Source organism: Stegodyphus dumicola, chromosome 6 (assembly GCF_044657685.1).
Source record: "Stegodyphus dumicola isolate Sdum_Otavi_A_Nest chromosome 6, ASM4465768v1".
NCBI classification, from domain to species: Eukaryota; Metazoa; Arthropoda; class Arachnida; order Araneae; family Eresidae; genus Stegodyphus; species Stegodyphus dumicola.
Window position 1 is genome coordinate 130,181,598 of NC_140773.1, and position 20,537 is coordinate 130,202,134.

General features: G+C 33.0%; 1 protein-coding gene across 1 annotated transcript in view; it reads left to right on the top strand.

Moving 5' to 3' along the window:
• LOC118195367 (zwei Ig domain protein zig-8-like) overlaps positions 1-20,537 on the top strand; it is a 550,410-nt gene that overhangs the window by 280,364 nt on the left and 249,509 nt on the right. Inside the window, exon 2 of the mRNA XM_085818895.1 lies at positions 9,224-9,432. Within this exon, the coding sequence (XP_085675021.1) occupies positions 9,224-9,432 (209 nt within the window). The remainder of the gene's footprint in view (positions 1-9,223; positions 9,433-20,537) is intronic.

Consider the following 20,537-nt stretch of genomic DNA (forward strand, 5'->3'; position numbering starts at 1 on the left):
TATTGAAAGAAAAAGAAAAAAAAAAAAAAAAAAGGCCCACATATGGCGCTGGGCAGCAAAATGACAGTGCGCCGCATGAGAATCGTAAATGAAATGAGCTATAGTGAGAGACGGAGTCAGTCCGTTAATGACTTTGCCACTTTACTGTGCTCGACTCTGGTATGTTGGTCACGGTGTGATGTGGATTTACCACATCAGTCATGATCGGACTTTTGGGTCACTCTCTATGCATTACTTCAAATAAATCTAAAATTTTTCTTTAAGGAAAAAAAAAAAAAAAAAAAAAAAAAAAAAAAGAAAAAAAACATTGCAATACATAAAATTATTCATACTCGCAAAAATTAAAAACAAAATACGACAATGAAAAATTAATTTAGAAACAAAAATACATTGTTCATCACACAAAGGAAAAAATCTGATGTGTACACCCTATGACTTCCTTGTACGGAATATTAAATTATACGCATTTTTCTTCCATTTCATTTAAACTTATTGGATTGAATTAAATCTACTTTGCCGATAGCGCATAAACCACAATAGAACAAATGCATTCTTTAAAATTCACTCTAGTATTTGTTTACCATAGCGACACTGCGGTGCTAGATTCACTTAACAGTATTATATTTCATTCATGTTATAACTCATGATGCACAAAATTTATATCATTTAAAGAACAGAATTATCTAATCGTTGCCACATGTTCTATTCAAATACTTTAATAAATCTAGAATGATGTATAAAAGAAATTAAGAAAACAAAACAAAAAAGAAACAGTTTTTCACGGATGATTGAGTATTTCTCATTCAATTAATTCAGTTCTCACTTCGCGAAAAGGCAAAAATACATAATGACTCAAAATATCTATATTAAAAATAACGAAACAAATCTTAAACACTTATTTCCTCGAAAATATCCAGAAAGGATTAAGCATGATTTGATTGGCAATAATAAATGAAGGCGTTATCTTTGTTGTTGCGAAGCTAAGTTTCTCTAGATTGGCAGCAAATCCACTAGTCTGCTGTTTCAAATGTAAACAATCAATGGCCGGCGTCAAAAAAAAAAAAAAAAAAAAAAAAAAAAAAAAAAAAAAAAAAAGGAGGTTAGTGGCACTTAAACAACTTGAAATTGTTGATAATTCTAAACATATTGCACACATGGTTACTACAGGCATAAAAACCTTAACCGGAAGATAAAAACAACATAATTTAATCATTTTTAAAGCACAAAATGTACAATTTACAAACATATAAGTGTAAAGAAACTGAGATCACTGTGCCGGGTAACAGAGCGGATATATATATTTACATACGTTTGCTACGGCCGATTGCAAACAAAATACGAGGTGCACATCTACATGTTATAACAGTCCTATATACAAAATTTCAACGTTCTGAGGCTACTCGTTTTTGAGTTATGCGAGATACGTACTTAGGTACGTACATACGTTCGTACAGACGCCACGAAAAATTCTCTTCAGAATTAATTTTAAAGTAGTTTTATAATATTTGAGGAAACGAGTCTTTTATTCTGTCCTTATGTACATATATCATGCAAAAACATAATTAAATTGCATTCGATAAGCGTCAAAATGGATATTTTCGTTGAAATATGCTGCCTGAAAATTTTCGCGATTACAATACTAAAAAGCAAAAAACAACCAATTTTAAAAGGACAAATTTACTTTTATTATATCATGGAAAGATAACGAGAAGTAATACAAAATCAAGTTTGAGGCATTATATATATAAGTAAATAATTGAAGTATGAATATATATTGTTTAAGAAAAGCAATAATATCACATCAGAATATGGATATATTCTGATTGTTTATGTAGAGCAATGAAAAGATACGACGAAGATAAGAATTTTTGACAGCGAAAAACATGAAAATCTGCATTATTAAATACCTGACTATTTGTCTAGTAAAACTCATTTCATAGCTGAAATATTTTATTCAGTAAAAATAAATACTGTTATTACAATTATATTAAAGGGAAAATATTTTTTTTTATCCTCGATATTACATTTTTGAGAAGAAATCTCGTAAAGTCCCTTGAGGTGGTAGATTTCAGATAGTGGATCAAATTTAGGCACATGTGAAATATTTTTTTAACACAGAATCACTTAGAATTTCCTTGGTAATTAGAGATGTATTCAGAAATTTAAGTGAACCTATTTTTATTCTAACATGCAAAGTAAAAATAAAAAATATTAAATCAATTTTACTTTAATTCTTAAGAAATGTATCCTATTTTCATGAAACGTCAGTGCCTTCAAAATTTTTCTGCTCTTGTAGAACAATTTAAATAGGCTCGTTTAATACAGTTTGGTATGTACTATACTAACAGAAAATTTAAGGTTTGTTTGATGGATTATGTGTTATAAAAATGATCCTAAATATTCAAAAATCTCGTTAGTGATAAAAACGTGCAAGGCGAAAAAAATCGCTCTATGAACTACATTCTTACATTTTTAACTTTCTTTCATCATAAGCATTTTAAGATGACGCTTTGCAGCCTCGTGTTTTCTTTTGTTTTGTCTCGGAAAGATTCTTCCTTTCTGAGTGATTCCATAAATCATTGTTTTAAATTAATTTTCCGAAGTCCTTTACTTTTTTAAATCTTTGAAATTCTCAGCCTTCCATTTAGAAAAAAAAAATATTTTTTTAAACATCTAACCATATCACCTAACCAATTTTTAAATATGTTGCATCAGCAAACCTATATTTAGAAGTTTCAATCAGTCCATATGTATATTTAAATGTTGTATCGAATTCAGATCACTGAAAGTTTTCTTTTATTGCTAACAGATGCAATTCTGAAACGAAATGCTTATGCATATTATCGTTGACATAAACAGAGAATAATAATTAGAGAAAATACTTATCATACTTCTTTAAATGATATTCAAAAGACATTTCTTAAAAACTGTCTATTAAAAACGAGGTTGTATGTCTGTATTTACATCGTTTATCTCAATTTACTAGTGTTTCGTACTAACTTAAATATGTTTTATGTTTTGGTCAAGCAACAATGTTACTTTTTCAATAAAAATGAAAAGTCGATATTATGGAGGTTAATTGATCTGACTCCCTGAAAGGGAAATAACTAAAGAAGTTAGGAAAAAAGTAGAAAATGAGAAGTGTTTTTTGATAACAAATAATCGACAGAAGAGAAATGCATAACGTTTGAATACGATGAGAGAGGGAAATACATATAATAACATAATACATGTTTACTCAAAAGCTATACACTACTTGCAAAATATTTATTGATTTTAACAGAAATCGAAATGGTACGGCTAATATGTATACATTATAAATGGTTCGATTCACGGTGGTTGCTATTTTTCATTTTTATAGCTTTTAAAAATTCCTAATGTCTCTGCAAATTAATTAGGACAATCCAAGCGAGGCCTGCCAGTATTCGGCCTCTGAAATATGCATTGCTCAAGGGGTAATACCTAGGTTTCATCCTTCTTTATTTATTGTGTGAAACTGATTAAAAAACGATATATCCAATTTCTTAGCTTGAATTCAGTGGAATGAGAATCAGTCGAATTACCATACCTTACTTTCTTTTCCATTTGGTCACTCATTCGTTTGTTTTTGAAAAGGGTGTGTCTATATGTAAGTTATAGAATCTGAAAGAAAAATTTACTGACTCAAATTTCGCAATAATCCTTTTAACCTTTCATTTTAATTTTGATACTTTCCCTTCCTGCCCTACAACCATTAGTTGTTTTAAATATGTGACTGTAATGTGCGTTATCTTAAAATTAATACGTTTAGTTACATCTTATGTAACATGCATTGGAGATGTCTTTTATCCTGTCACAGATCAAAGTTTCTACCAAGAACGGTCTCTATAAATATCGCTGCTGTTTAATGCGCATTTCCTTTCCCGCTGTCCTTTTACTCTGCTAGCATGTCATTCACTCTGGTTTCATCCATTGTTTATAGATGTGAATGGCAGTATAAAATTGCCGATTATACCAAGATACCAAGATTGATCAGCAATAAAACTGTTGTCTTGTTTTTGGTAATATCTGCCTGTAAATGTCATCTTGTATATTTTCGCAGTTATCATCTGATCATCAGTTATTAAAAAGGTATTGTTACACACACATTATATATACATATAAACATACAAGCTACTCCAAAATTCAGATGTGTATGATATTTTTAGAGAGATGCATAAAAGTAAGAGATTTTTTAAAGAATTGTATTGTGCAGTTATTCTATAAGCTATATTGAACTAAGTCTTTAAATTTTGAATATTTTGCTGTGACTTTTAAATGTCACTGCACAGCTGAAAAGCAGCTGACATATTACAGAGGAAAATCACACCTGACATAAAAAACGAAGACCATTAAGGTTTAAGTGATTTTAAGGATTTTCGGAAAGAGTTATTATTTGTCGATTTCGGTAGGAATGTCCACAATATAGAAATCTATATATCTGAAATTATAAGATATCGGAATATAGAAATCTGAAATTATATTTTAATATTTATATATATAATCTATATGTAAATTAAATATTTATAATTATTCAATATACATATGTAAAATATAAAAAATACGATGGCTTTGCTCTACGTGAACAGGTAACTTCTAATTAACTTTCCGCAATTTCCGGATCTCCCTAGACGAGTACATTCGAGAACATATTGGCATGTTACGTAATCGCTGCTATAAATGAAGAGTTCGCGCCATTTTTCGTCAGATTGCTTTTCTCTACCTGCCACTGTAATACACTCTCTTCCCGTCTGTCTTTCTTTGTTTGAATAGTATTATCAGGTTCAATGTTCCAGCTTACTTTCTTTGGGAACATGCGCAGACCTCACTCGGAACAGGAAGCTTACTAAAGCTATGTTCAATAACTGTGGGAAGTAGACAAGATACACAGGAAGGGTATACAAAACTCTTTATTTTTCACTCTTTACAATAACTTCCGTACTTCGGAATACAGAGACCAACTACTTGTGGTCTGAACGTAAGAATATAAAAAATATAACTAAACTCTAACTTAAATTTGGAATAATAAACGTGGAAGATTGGCCTTATATTAACAGGGAAGCCGTATGTAGTACAGAGAACTGTCAACACTACAATACATTTAAAATTATCAAGAGGGTTAAACCTCTGGCCTGGAAGGCAACCAGCAACTGAGTAAAACTTCTAAGGTAAGCGGCCTGCTTCGACTAACTCCTTCCTCTCTCTCGCTTGGCAAAAAGCCACAACTTAAGTACTTGGCGTTCGCCAGACAAATTTTGCATAAATAAGTTAACGCTTTTAATTCTGGCCGGAAGTAGAAAATAAGAAGTGATAGTAAAGATTTAAAATAAAATAAACGTTAGTAAAACTTAAGATCCTTACAGTATGACGCAGTAAATTAAAGTTAACCGTATTTAGTCTAAATTACCATCGCATATGCAGTCTTGGAGAATCTAAAAGAATAATGATCTACCGCTTTAAGTGAATAAAGATCTGGAGTTTTACAAAATGAAATCTTTCACTGTCATCATTTCTGCTGTAAGCCACTCAGCCATGTCCGGATTTTGATGCCAAGCTTCATCATTTCCAGTGCCGATCTACTGCAAATACCATATATATATATATATATGTATATGTATATATATATATATATATATATATATATATAATTATATATATATATATATTTAATAGTTATAATGTATATATACACTGATACTAAAAAACATTATGGCCACCTATTCAAATACTATAAAACATTATGGCTACCTATTCAATAAAGCGTTGGAGGAAATTTGGTCTGCGAAACAGCTACATCTCTCCTTCCATGGATGCCACAATTTGTGGTAGATGATGGAGATAGGTTGTACTTAATGCCTACGCAGCGATCACGCAAAGTTGAGATATTCCGACATGATGGTGTTTGAGCTCTGAGCTGCCTCTCCATGCCATTCCAAATGTGTTCCATTGTGTTCAAGGTCCGTCGAGATAGATGGACAGGATATTAATTGGAATACACCCTTATGCTCTCTCGAACCACTCAAACAGAGCTCGAACCTTGTGACATGGGGCGTTGTCCTGCTAGAAGATTGCATTTCAAGTTGGGAAGAGAGACATCATGTAAGACTGCAACTAATCCGCAGTTATGTTTAGAAATTCCGAAGCTTCCATAGTCTATACAACCACAATTAAGGGTCCCAGAAGCGCAAAAGAGAATTGTCTCCCAAATCATAATACCGCCTCCCCCAGCCTGTGTATGATCTGCTGTTCAGAAAGGGAGCAACTTTTAGCCTGGAGTGTTGTGTACCCTGAATCTAACATCGACGTGATGAAAGGAAAATCGTGATTCATCTGACCCGACAACTGTCGTCCACTTATCCAAGGACCAGTCTAAATTTTGCCGTGTCCTATGTAGATGGAGTTGATAATGAAGCTTGGTCAAGAGATGCACATGAATGGGATACCTAATGCGCAGTCCCATATCAAATGTGCAAGCTGAACTGTGTGTTCCGAAACATTTGCACTTGCACCTGCATTCTTTTGGGCTATCAGTAAGCCTATCCTTGGCGACGATTTTGCTGTAGCAAGCAGAACCGTCTCACACGTCTTTTTCCTTTGATGACGCAGGGACGTCCAGCACTTGGCGTCTAGATTGGTTGTTTTCACCGTCATTTATCCACTTTGCATAAAAACTAACAACGGTAGATATGCACAACCTACCAGTAATGCAGTTTGGGAGGTACATGTTCCGAGCCCTCGGGCCATTACAATCTGCCTTCTATCAGATTCGCTTCGATCAGCAGGCTTTCACATCACTCTCAAAAGTAAGTGCAAGAAGGATTCCTGATAATGCTTTGGTGTTTTTCCTGGTATTGGTATTCAGCAGGAAAATTCGTTCTTGCTCTTGCCAGTATCCTCATAGAATCCCGACAGGGCGTGACATATGATGAAATCCAAAGTTGAAAGTTATCCATACGAGGTAGAAATGAAGAGATGATACAAAAAGAAACCCTTTGCTTCGATGTTTAAAAAGCAACGCATAAGACTGGTCACGTGGGACAAGAATTCCTGACCTATCCGTATTCTTAGAAATAGTGCCGATATATCGCGCAAAGCGCGACGTTTTCGGCTCATGATAAAAGGCCCAGAGGGCACATGACAGTAGTAGATTCCCAGCAGGTAAATTAAAAGTAAGAGGCGAGAGAGAAAGGTGGGTGACCATGCATCACATTCCAAGACAAGGAGAAAAAGCGAACAAGTGGAAAAAGACGAGACAGAGCGGTGAGAAATTGAAGATGAACTGCTTTTATGCGCTGCACCAAGGAGGAACAAGGACAGGTCATGACCAAATAAAACATGGCTTAATAATTCCAATAATGGTTTTTCCAGAAATGCTTTTCTTTTTCAATTTTTAAAAGCGCCTAAATTGCTATGTATGCAATACTCGATAAAGATGGCCGATGTACGTATTACATATTTATCACACCTTTTGTATGTTGTGCTGCTGCATGTGCCAAACTTAAATTAACTTTTTAATAAAATAGTTTATGAGGAGAATACTATGTCGAACATTTTTAATCAAATTACTTTGTCTCATATAGAAACCTCTGTGTACTATGGACATTTTAGATAGTTAGTGACTTCAGAAGCCTAATATGTGTATTTATTTTTACGTGATATATAATCAGCATCGTTCTCCTAGACAATATAAGCTAAATGTACCGTCAATATTCCAGACTCATCTGAACAGGAAAATTTCACCATTATTTGAACGATAAATTTGCGATGAAAGTAGTACAGCGATTGACATATTAAGACTAATTAAACAAATAAGCTGTTGCTTGTTTGTGGGATTCTTAACGCATTGCAAGGAAACATATATTTTAAAATATTTGAACTCTGGTTTATATACTTATGCAAAGATGAATGTTCTTATTTTATTTAAAAATTAAAATTTTCGGAAATATTTAATGTAGAATTCAAACAACCAAGAATTAATGAGAGTTATTACTTTCATTTGATATACGTCAGTTAAAACAAATTCCTCATATATTTATAAGTTTTAACATTTTAAAGAAATACTTAGTTTTTTGCTCATTCAAATCAAAAGCAAAACAAAATTAAAGATCTAAATGAAATGATGGTCTGCAGATTCACGAAAAGAATAAAGGTTTTTTTTTTCTTAATTCAGAGATCATGTTGCTATATCTAATCCAAATGAATACATTAATTAAATCTCTTAACGAATTAAACAGCATTCGAAAACTCGCCGACTTAGAGTCATTTTATTAAAAAAATTGGTAAATTGGCAAGATCTCAAACCACATATAAAACAGAATCTCGCCAAGAGGAGTGCCATCAAAAAGTAATTATTTTAGTATACCTGACATAACTTAATCATAAGCATTTCTGTATTAAATATATAGAGGATAAAATCACATTTTTCTATTGACTTGCCGTAAAACTGAAATTAAGACAATTATTTTTTAATTTTAATTTTCTGTTATGTTATGCATAGACAGTAAATAATAACAGTTTAAGCATCAGAATGTTAACGAATGTCTTAATGGTATGTTTGTACAAAAACAAATGGCTTCAAAATTTCAATAAAAACTGTTCGAACTTTAATTATATCTTTCGCAATAAATTCTGTTTCAGCGTATGAGCAACTAGCATTTCATTTAGGTTTGTCCCCTCCAATGAGTCAAATACGTAAACCTCAGTTATTTTTAATTAGATTTAATCCAAAGTGCGGAACAGTCAAGCTAAATGCGGCTTTATTAGCATTCCCCCCATATGTTTAATAAATATACGCGAGGTTCCCTGTGCATATCTTTCAAGAGCGCTTGCATGCTCATAGTCAGATAGGACATTTGACCGTAATCAAATAATACAAACCTATGGTTTTACCTGAATAAAATGTGCTTTTACCTGAATAAAAATATATAAGCTGAAAAGAAGAAGGAAGAAATAATTTGTTGTTAAGATCATCATAGTTGCAAAATATTTAGTAATTGTTTTACACATCATGCAGTTGTATTCTTGAATTATTCATAAGAAAATTATACAATTTTCATGACGTTATTCAATCTGTTACGCCATGTAATAACTTTAAGTTAAAATATAGCGAAAATTGTCCTTTGCATTTATATATATTTTTGTTTCTTCAAAAATGTTCTTATTTCAGATTACGAATCTTCTAATTATTTTTATTTCCTTTCTGCAGGCAGTACTCAAGATTTTGGATGCTTAACGTTGCCAACCAATTTCTCAAGATCACGACCAAGAAGGTCGCCTATTTTAGTTGGCCATTCCCACCTCTTATCTAAAGTCGAACAGCCCTCATTTGATCCTGCAATGCCAAAAAATGTAACTACACAACTAGGACAAACAGTCTACTTGCATTGTAAAGTGCATAATTTAGGAGATAAAACAGTAAGTTTTTTTATTTTTTATTTCATAGTTATAATATCATATACCAATTACAAAAACAACAGATGTAACAGTCTATGACTCTATACATACGAGTACATTTATATATGTAATTTTCTGTGCATAGCTTTAGATACATGCACACACATAAAAGAAAAATAAATAAGGATGTTAATTTAAATAAATACTTCCTTTACTTCGTACAAGGAAGTAAAAATGAAAGAATGTAAAAGGCATAAAAAGGTTTTATAAAATATGATTTTGTCTGAAGCACATGAAATAATGAAAGATAAAAGAAAAAGAATGTGTTAACTGTTTAGTGAAAACAAGAAATTAAATAATTGTCTTTGCAAAGTTCATCTAAACTTTTACATCACGAACGATAAAGGCGTGGGATGTCATTTATATGTTTATAAAGAAAATGTCTTATTTCTTAAATAATTAAATTTGATTATTAGATTACTGTATTTAACCGCCTACATTTTTATTATCCACTATATAAATTTATTGATGACTTTTATAAAGAGAATTATTTTATCTGATTTTCCCATGAAACAATATATTACTTTTCTGCTTTTAGGTTCAGTATTACTTTGTGAGTTTTAAATATAAACGTTTTTACAAAAATATCTATTTAGTTGTTTTTACTATTTTCTTCTTTTTAATCTCATTTATACTTTATCAATGAAAGTATTCAAATAAAAAATCATCTTTAAGCCAACAATTCGAGTAATATTTATAACCGTATGATCAAATACATAACTTATAACTTTACATCGAAATTTATATACATTATATGCAATAAAACGTCACGCATTTGATCTTTAACTTTATATACTCATTCTGCCCATTTACACTTTTAAAATAAGGAAAATCAAAAACGGAGAGATAGAATTGTTACAAAAAATTTTAAAAGCTAATTAATTTTTAAATTATGTCGTTTTGGCGATTAATATATGAAATTTATAGTAAATGAAAAATCTATCTGTAAGAAAGGGGAGAAAAGAAGCATTTAGAAAAGAGACATCTGTGATAAGCTCAATTTTGTTGGAAGTAATTTTTTCTAGCAAGGAGAGGAAAATTAATAAACAAATAAATAAAAGGAGTATTAGAGTAATGCCAAGGAAACAAGAAAATATAGTGACGTCTATCGACATCATAACATCATAAACTGAATCCAAGAAACGTTTAAGACGGAACATTTCTCCATCATATGTAAAATAATGCACAAACACTGCGGTTTAATTTTTTAACTGTTTTTGTTCTGAAAGAGGGCGAGATGTCTGTTCTACATTTTATGAAAATTTCAAGACTTTACTACACGTATTTTAAAATGCTTAAATTAAAATTAATTGAAGTAAACAGTAAAAACATCACTATTTGTTAAATGAAAGTATTCTGTCGTAAATCGTTTTAGCCTTCCGTTTAAATCTAAACAGAATTTCGTAAAAATCGATCAGATTGTATTAATAGCCATAAACAATGCGTGTGCATAATTTGGACTTATAGCTTATGAGAAAATATTTTAAAAATCGAAGACAATCTTTTCAAAATTGCTTCTCACACCATCAGTGAGCTAAATAAAAGCTTACTCAAATACGTGTAGTCCATGCCATTTCTTTGTACGTTACTGCAAGCAATTTTAATATTCAAAGTTTGATGGCGAAATATTTTCCATGTGTGAAATCTACATACTACCATAACTATGTATTAATAAGGTTTTTGACCTCATTCTTCTACATGAAACTCATTAAAAATGAAGCAAAATATCTAAATAACATTTGAAGGAACATATGATTTTGTAGATGTAGAACTAACTTACCGAACGAAAGTATAATATTTTCAAAAAAGATATTACTTTTATATAGTAGATATTAGTCAATTTGCAAGTCACTTTTCATAGAATAAAACGACCTTTTATACCGTTTTGGAAATATATTTACTCAATACGTATATATTTTATATTGTGTTCTTAAGACGTGTATATCTTTTATTTTATGTGCAATAGTATTGTTTAATATTCTAAAATCGAAAAGCATTGCTTGCTTCTATGATGATTGCATTTTTCTGACTTCAGACTACTTCTCATTTTAAATATTTGGTACAAAAATTGCTATATTTTTATCGCAATTATTATTAATTACGCAAGTAATTCATTGAGGAAACCAAACTGCAATGTACTTTCCCCCACGTTTCCTCGTGTCTTCGTTGCGTAACTGGAAGGACGCTCGACGAGCATTACGGATATCCGGAGTTCAAATTTCGACGACAGCAGTGCGGATTTAATTAGTTTCCTTTCTTCAGAAATTTGCAAAGAAAAGATTTGACAAGTGGCGCCCGGACTAAAATTTGGCGAACGATAATTGATCACCACCAAGATTTCGCGATTGAGTCCCCTAATCCCTAGTCTTCCGTTAAACGGGGGAGTATGTAAAGCTTTTTCTCCTTCCTCTCCGCATGCTTTCGTGATGCAATTGGAGGCACTCTCAACTAGTATTTGGGAGGTACGGCGTTCGAATCCCGGAGAGGGCATTGCTTACTTTTAAATTCCCTGCAACCATATAATCTAATACCTCTACAAAATAACTAATTAAATTACAGAAAATGTACCTGTTTAAAGAATATATAGAGTAACGGTGGGCTCCTTAAACTGAATATAATCTATTTAACTTTCAAAATATTTAGAAATGTTTCGTAAGTTGGCGATAAAACGCATCGAATTTAATCTCTTTTCAATTAAAATAGAATGCGTGGAGGTTAAAATGGTATATTACCTTAAAGAAAAGTGTCATTAATTAATGTGTTAAATGAAACATATTGTCTAAAATTCTAGAAAAGAATTACGTTCGAGTTTTAAATATTAATCAAGGAATGAGAAGTGTTAGCAAACGAATGAGACAGTAAAATCTGTTGACGAAGTTTTTAAAAATGCAGAACAAATTGTAACATTTTAATACAGAGTATTAACCAAGAGTTCCAAAGCAGCTAGAATAATGTTATCATCCCTATTATATTAGGATACGTGATGTATCATTATACAAGCAACGACCGCATGGTTGTGAAAGATAGTTTGAATAGCGGTGAGTTAAATTTACCGAGCAGCTAAACATACTACGCTTACGTTGAAACATCAAGCTACTGTCACTGTGTTTCCTAACATATCCATTCTCTAGTGCTTCATCTCTCGAGACCAGCTCCTGTACATTATCTTTAGAATATACTATGACTAATGACTATTAAAGTTTCTACAATTTACACATGGCGTCATAGCTCCCAGCTTGCCATTAATGGATTATACTCTTGTTATTGGTTTACAATGTTCATCAAGTCATCAATTAAAAGCGTTTATATTCATTATGTTTTCATTAATTATTTTAATTATTAAATTTAATTCACTATGAAATTCTATCAAAAGTTTATTTTCCAATAGTACTTAACTCTTCATTTGAATTTGGGTATTTTACCTTTCTGCTCTAAAAACAGTAATTACTTATAACAAGTCTGTCTAAACTGCATCATTTCCAAATTAATAGCCTTCATGACTTTAATAGGACGCTGGTAATGCAAATGGTTTTGCGAACTAAAACTTAATTATCCACTTGAAATTTTACAGAGTTATTAAGTAACTAATTTAATAACACCGATGTCGAAACTAAGGTATCCTCTCAAACACATTGCACTTGTTTACTTCTTTTTTTTTGCTGATTAGACTCTGCCGCACTGCCCTCTTCTAATCGAAATGCTATCAGAAAGGTAATAAATTTTGTTCGCTTATTGCGCCTTTTGTTTTGCGTTGAATTATTGAAATGCGTGTGAGTGAGCGAGTACATCGCTATGATGGCTTCCGACCACAGACATGAACCAAATCGAATTATACACCATCGCGGTAGGGAAAACTCCAAAGTAACAGAGTTGAATATTGCCTACTAATAACAGTTTTTATAGTTTGATAAATGCAAGCAAAAAGCTTTATTCTTGTTATCTGCTTTAATTTCTGAACTTTTGTACATATTACATAATATTATTCACGGTTGTTTATGCTTACACAGTGTCTTGGGATTTTTTCTATTTTATCAAGGGCTGTTTTGTTTTTGAGTGTGTTAAACGTCCACATTGCCCTGGTTAGCGGCACAGTTCGCCGCTGGTTTCGTCAAGTGCCAGGTTCTTGTATGTACACAATGAAAGTAATAATGGTCCCTGAAGCCTTCATCTCCTCAATTGCAGAAAGGAGTATCCCTAAGTCTAAATCTGTTAGGGTCTACTGGGAATGGTCCATGACCTGTCAAGTACTGTGTTAGGCTGGCACAGTTAACGTTTGGCAGCAAGCGATATGTCTTTTGTCCATCTACCTTTCCAATTTTATAGCATACTTATCAAAGATGTTCGCTTAATGTGAGACTAAGGAAATTTATCTGGTCTTTCTAATATATCCGTGCAGTTAGCTGCCTGCTTGGCAGTAGGTCAGCTGCTCCATTGCTTTGAATCCCTGTATGAGAGGTAACCCATTTTAAGCAGAGTCTTTGCAAGATAGGTACTGCCAGAAGCTGGTCGTGAATTCGGTATACCAAAGGATTCTGGATGTTTTGACCTGCGACATCTGCCAGACTTGACGCCGAATCGCTGAGCATGGAGAATGTCTGCTGTTGACATGTGTTCGCATACCTAATTGCAGCGCTGATAGCTAGAAGCTCTGTTTGGTATACCGAGTTGTTCAAACCTAGTTTCCTCTTCCACTTGAATGTTACAACACCATTTTCCAGTCTACAGAAGGCGCTGTCCATGCCGTTCTCCGTTTTGGAGCCATCTGTAAAAAGGTTATTACTGTTGCTTTGAATTGGTTCGTCTTTTACGCTGATAATGTCGGAGAGATTAAAAGCAGCTGGATGAAAGTTATTGCAGATGTTTTGTTCATTGTAATCCAAGTGATGATAACTATGAGTGTTGAAGTTTGACCCAGCCTGATAACCCTTACGATAGCTGTCTCCCTTTCTACTTTCGAAGCTAAGGGAGGAATTCCTGCTGTTTGTTGTAGAGCTAGTGCTAATGTGGTACGGTAGGCCCTGCATATTTGAAGTAGCTGCTGTCTCTGAATAGAGAGCAGGGATCTTCTCAAGTGAGAGGTAGGTTCACCACCTCAGATTGCCCCTCCGTAAGTTATTACTCTTTGTGTAATGGTTCTATGCCAAAGTTTAGAAGCTTAGATGAGATAAATCATTTATGTGAAGTCATGCGTCTCATATTGCTGCTTAGGATGCTAATACGAGTCTTATGATTCCTGACATGTGGCATCCAGGAAAGTCTGTTGTCGAGTGTTAGCCCAAGATATTTCAATTGGGAGAAACATTTTACCGGTATCCCATAGAGTTTAACACATGGGTTGCGTCTAAGCTGTTTGCTGCGCCCTATGAGTAAAACTTTAGTTTTCTGTGCCGAAATCAAAAGCTTATGCGCTCTGGTCAATTGGGAGAATAGCTCAAGACAGTACTGAGATCTAATTTCGAGGTTGCTCCTTCCTGCCACGACTAGCATCAAATGTTCCGCTTAGGCTATAATTCGAGCATATTCTACGCTCTCAAACTGGCGCAATGCCGAGTTTGCCACTATATTCCATAGGGTTGGTCCAAGACATGACCTCTGTGGGCATCCTCTAAAGACATTTTTGACATAAATGCCACTGTCTGATGTTACTTGCACACTTCGATCTTGAAGGTACGAGCGAAGGATGGTAATAATAGCTGTGGGGCGGGCCATGTTGTGCAGCAAATTTATTACGTCGGGCCAACAAAGGGAGTCAAACTCTTCCCTGATGTCAATGGCAATTACCAGTGAGTGCAAATCGTTGTCTTTGTTATGTTGGATAGTGGCCATTAAGTATTTTTTGGCATGCTGAGTTGAGTTGCCCATTCGGAATCCGCATTGGTTGGGATGCAATGCGTTGGTCCTTTGCAGAACAAAGTCCAGTCTGGAAAGAATTATTCTTTCTAGTACCTTACCGACCGCTGGCAGTAAGCAGACTGGCCTGTAAGATGAAGTTTCTGCTGGAGTTTTGTCACCCCGAAACAAACGTACATGTTCTTCCAGAATGACGTCCCGATAGATTTGGCTTGCCATGGTTCCAATTTGAACATGCAGGTCAGTTCTGGAACCCAGAATAATTCCACCCGAAACGAGCACTCCTGCACCACCGTAACGGTGTCGTTCAATGATGTTTTCTTGGTGGTAACGGTTACCTGGAGCTCTCCATATGAACGTCCGGTGAGAATCAGACTGCAAGCTAAACCTGGACTCGTCGGAAAACATCACACAAGCCCACTGTTGCGATGTCCACAATGCATGCTCTCTACTCCAGGCTAACTGCAGGTGACAGTGAGTTGCAGTAAGTGGAACGCATCTGACAGGGCTACGAGCGTATAGACCAATCTGCCCTCAGCGTCTGTACACGGTCTGCCTTGAAATTGTCGTACCAGTGGCTGAAGAGAGCTGACGAGACAGGTCTGAGGCTGTGCTACGTCTGTTTCATTTGGCAGTAACTGCCAAATACCGGTCCTCATTCGGAGTTGTAACTCTGTCGCGACCTGTGCTGTAACGTCTACTCACATTACCATCATCTTGGAATCGTTGCCAAAGCCTGGAGATGACACTCTGGGCAATTCCTAGTTTGTCTGATACTTCCAGTTGGGTACGCCCACATTCCAGACGTCCGATAATTAAACTACGTAAAAAATCATCCTAATGCGTCCTTTGTGTCATAACTATTCGGTTATTGCACTGAAATGCTTATAAAGCGCCTGCGAACAATTTTACTTCTTTGCCTGTATTCCTTATATATCATAGTGACTTACCATCGGTGTCATCTGGTTATTTCCTGAAATTTACATATGATTCTTGAAGATGTGTGTAGTGATTTTACAGGCGATATATTTATTTTAGAGTTCGATTTCCGCGTAACTCCGAATTATCCTTAATTTATGGACATGAGTGTATTGTGAAGAAAAGATAGGTAGTTGGTATAAAAAAACAGATATTAGTTTATTTTCTTCTTTTCATTTATATTCTTTAATTTTCTGGATTTTTTGATTAATTGAAAAGAATCGAAAATGTTAGTTCTTTGTCAGATAAATTTCATAAGTACGTGAGAGTTTTCCTAAAAATGAGACATGTAAAAATGAGGGTAATAAAAATTGAGAATTAAGGATGCAAAATATAAAATTAAATTAATTTATACTGATCAGAAATTCCTGTGTATCTTTGCTTCGGTTCAGTGATTACAGCATAGAGAAATTCACAATAGTTTTACTGCATATGCACAATCTCAAGACTTTCAGTTCTTGTGAAGATCCAATTTAGCACTAATGTAATATGTGAGTTGTCATTCCTCCTACGCAATGCAAATCGATCGTCGCTTATGCTCTTAGATAAATTAAATTTCCCTAAAGACAATATTATCATTTCCTTGGTATTTTGCGCTTGAATAGACTACTTTGTTTTCAATATTTTGAAGCTGTTGCTCAGTTAAAAAATAATTTGTGGCATATTTGGTGTTAGTGTTCTAGAGTACTGTAATTCTAAAAGAAATTATTCGAATTTTAGAAGTCATTTTAATTTGAATATCTATCTGACGTCTAAAATAAAAGTTTGGTTTATTTAATTATGCAAAGCACTTTAGGGCTGTCTGCCTAAGAGGAGGGATGCATTCCTAGAGAAATTTCTAAGTAAAACTGGCTTGTATACTCGTTACACATGGAGAAAAACGACAAAAACGCTCATGCAGGCAGCCCGTTCGCCAGGATTCGAACTACGAACCAAACTAGAGCTATTCAAACACTTTACCTCTCAGCCTCTGGTGGGTTGTTTAATGTAGAAAAGGGATTTTAAAGAAACTTTTAAGTACGACTCTTGAAGCGATTATATTTTCTAGACTAATGAGAATGATCCGATATAAATTCGAAATGAGTTCTTGACGGTCTGTCGTATTAAATCATATTTTATGTAAAGTGAGATGGTAGTAGGAATATTTAAGATATTTCTCAGAATTCTGGAAACTTAATTCGTCAACGCAATGCATACAGAGAGTTTCATTACATAATTGCTCTTAACAATCCCACGTAATTTTTAACAAACCCACATACTCGCATCTTAATCTAGTGTCCATTTTACTTTCATTCGTATAAATTTAGCAGCTTTATGAAAACGTATTAAAAATATCCTCAATGGGAAATCAAACGCATTCAAAGTCTAATAATTCTATAATAATAAAGTCTACTAATAAATTAAAGTCTACTAATTTTACATTACCTGATGAACTCTGCTGCATGCTTTATCAAAAATCTGGATGATTACACTGATATTGCGTTTTAAGTAACAGTTATAAGTGAGACCTATTTTTTAAGAGCTCGTGTTTCATGTAACGCCTAAGAAGAAAACAGCATACTTAGATCTGTTAGTTACTCACAGTGCTTTAGAGATTACTTTATTCATTCACAGTCCAGTAAATGAAAACACTTTATTCATGCTTATAAGAATGGAAGGCATGCCAGAACATACCACAGTCTAATCTTGAGTATCACTCATCTGTATTTTACAAGTATTAGGACTATCTGAAAACAAAACATTATACTTTAAGGTAAAATGGAAAGTGCCTGTTCCGGTAGGATTTAACTATTCAAACACCCTAAATGCACATAAAAAGTTTTACGTACGTAATGAAATTTAAAATCATTATTATTAAAAAGAGCTAAAGTAAGCTAATATATTATTAACTTCGCATATATGAGTGCACTCATGTTAAAGGAAAACCCAAGAAATACAATCGAAAACTATGGTGGTTAAAAAGCTAAATCTTTAGAGTCAAGTGAAAAAGACTAACAACTATCAAAATCGACAGAATATTGTAAAATTTCACTTTCTGATGCAATAGCTTAATTCTCCTTCGTGACAAATATGTAAAGGTAGATCAAATATGCTGTTTGCATAAATATTGAAAATACAGATAGTTAAATACAGAAAATGCAGTTAAACACAGTATTCTCACATTTAATACTCCCAACCACTTACTGAATGCCTAACTAATATATTGCCGAAGTTTGAATATATTTCCGCAGACCAAATACGAGTTGTGAATCAGCAATGTTTACTAGCAGAAACATCACAACTACGGTTGATAAAAAATATTACGGAAACTGATTTATAAGCATGTGAGTATTTACTTTGTTTGTATCAGAATGCGGCAATCATTAAAATAAAAAAACAAAGATTTCAGACTTTAATGGTTGACCAAAAGGGTTTTTCGAAGTTTTTTACGCTCTCGCTGACCTAACAGTCTACAACTCTGCTGTTACGCATACTTATAATAACTATTTTTTTCCCTTTTAGCTTTATAATTAAGAATCATTTTCTTCCTACTTAAACCATATGTAATTCAACAGCAAAAGTGCCAAAAATTAAAGAAGTAGCAGTATAGCAGTATACGTTTAGAATATGAGATGCACCGTTAAGTGTTGGCATACCTTTTTCTGTTTTATTCTCACTCTTTTCTCAGCTCATCATATGATCAGTTTTCTTACTAAAATGGCTTTATTTATGAAATATCACGATCATCGCGCTTACGCACATAAATTACTATTCAACAGCGAAATCACAAAATATTTAAAAGCATATTTTAGATATTAATCAAATATAAAATATTTTAAAGACAAAGTATCATTAGAAATTCTTATTGACAATCTCGCCCGCTGGAGATAAAAATTGATTCTCTTTTGTCGCTTAGAAATCATTTTGTTAATCAAAAATTTGTTAAAATTTTACAAAATATGAAATATGAAATTTTAAATTAAAAATTTATCTTATGACTCTAGGCGCCATTTTCTTTTTCAGAATGAAGAAACATATATACATTCATGCAGATTTGCCATTATTTAATTTCTTTAAATATAATACAGGTGGTGACAGTTTGAAAAGTTACATAACGCATTTAAGTGTTTCGACGCAAAATGCCATTTCGTACTAAGTTGCCCTTATAAATGAGACTGCCTGTTATTTGTGTATAAAAATGATTTTTTTATTTCTAGAAATTAATATCTAAATAGGTTATATATAGAATTTATGTAACATGATAATGAATAATTATTTAAATTTATAAAGCAGTAAAGTCTAATTCAGGATAACTGTAGTTACTTCTAGCAAGCCAGTGTTTATTATAGAAATGCATAGTTTATCAAACATACGTGAATAACTTCGAGTCTAAGAAACCATTCTAAGCCAAGTCTAAAGCTACTGGACTTTGTGTCTAAGATCATGGCTTATAGATTTTATACATACTTAAAAATGTATTTTAAGCATAGTTCTTTAAATATGCATAATATATCCTTGCTCATTAAAAAATGTCTGGAAAGCCTCTTGATTTAAAAGAAATACACAGTTAAAGTTCTATGGGCAATGAAAATGACCTTGTTAAGTGAAATGAAACACAGCATCTTTGTCATAACTTAAATGTAATTTGAACTCTGGACTACTCTAAGTTCCAATATATATATATATATATATATATATAAATCTGTTAGTGTTTTATTTTATACGAAGACGTAGTTGATCTGTTAGCTAAATCAGATTACAGACACAATTTAGTGAATTATTTCACTTTAGTAACAATTAGAATACTTAGAAGGAATATAAATGTCTAAAATTGTAGTTGTCTGTTCATGAACACACATGCGAAGAGACAGCTGATCTGTTATTGAAATCAGATTACAGATACAAATTAGTGAATGATTCTATTTTAGTAACAGTTAGAGCAATTAGAAGGAATATAAGTGTCTAAAATGATAGTTTTCTGATCATGAATAGTTTTACATACATTTTCTGTATTGAGAAATGAAAGATGATGCGTTCAGTTGCCCTTTTTACTGGTGTACTAAGAAAGTTTACTTGATAAATTTTCCAGATGCTCATGTAATATTACTAAACTCTCAAGTCTTGTCACTAATTTCATAAACTTAGGCGCTTAAAAAACAATATGAAAGAAAATACAATTCTGCTTAATAAACAATATGAACGGAAATGCAATTCTCCTTACATAAAAATATGCACAAATATGCAATTCTGCAGAATTT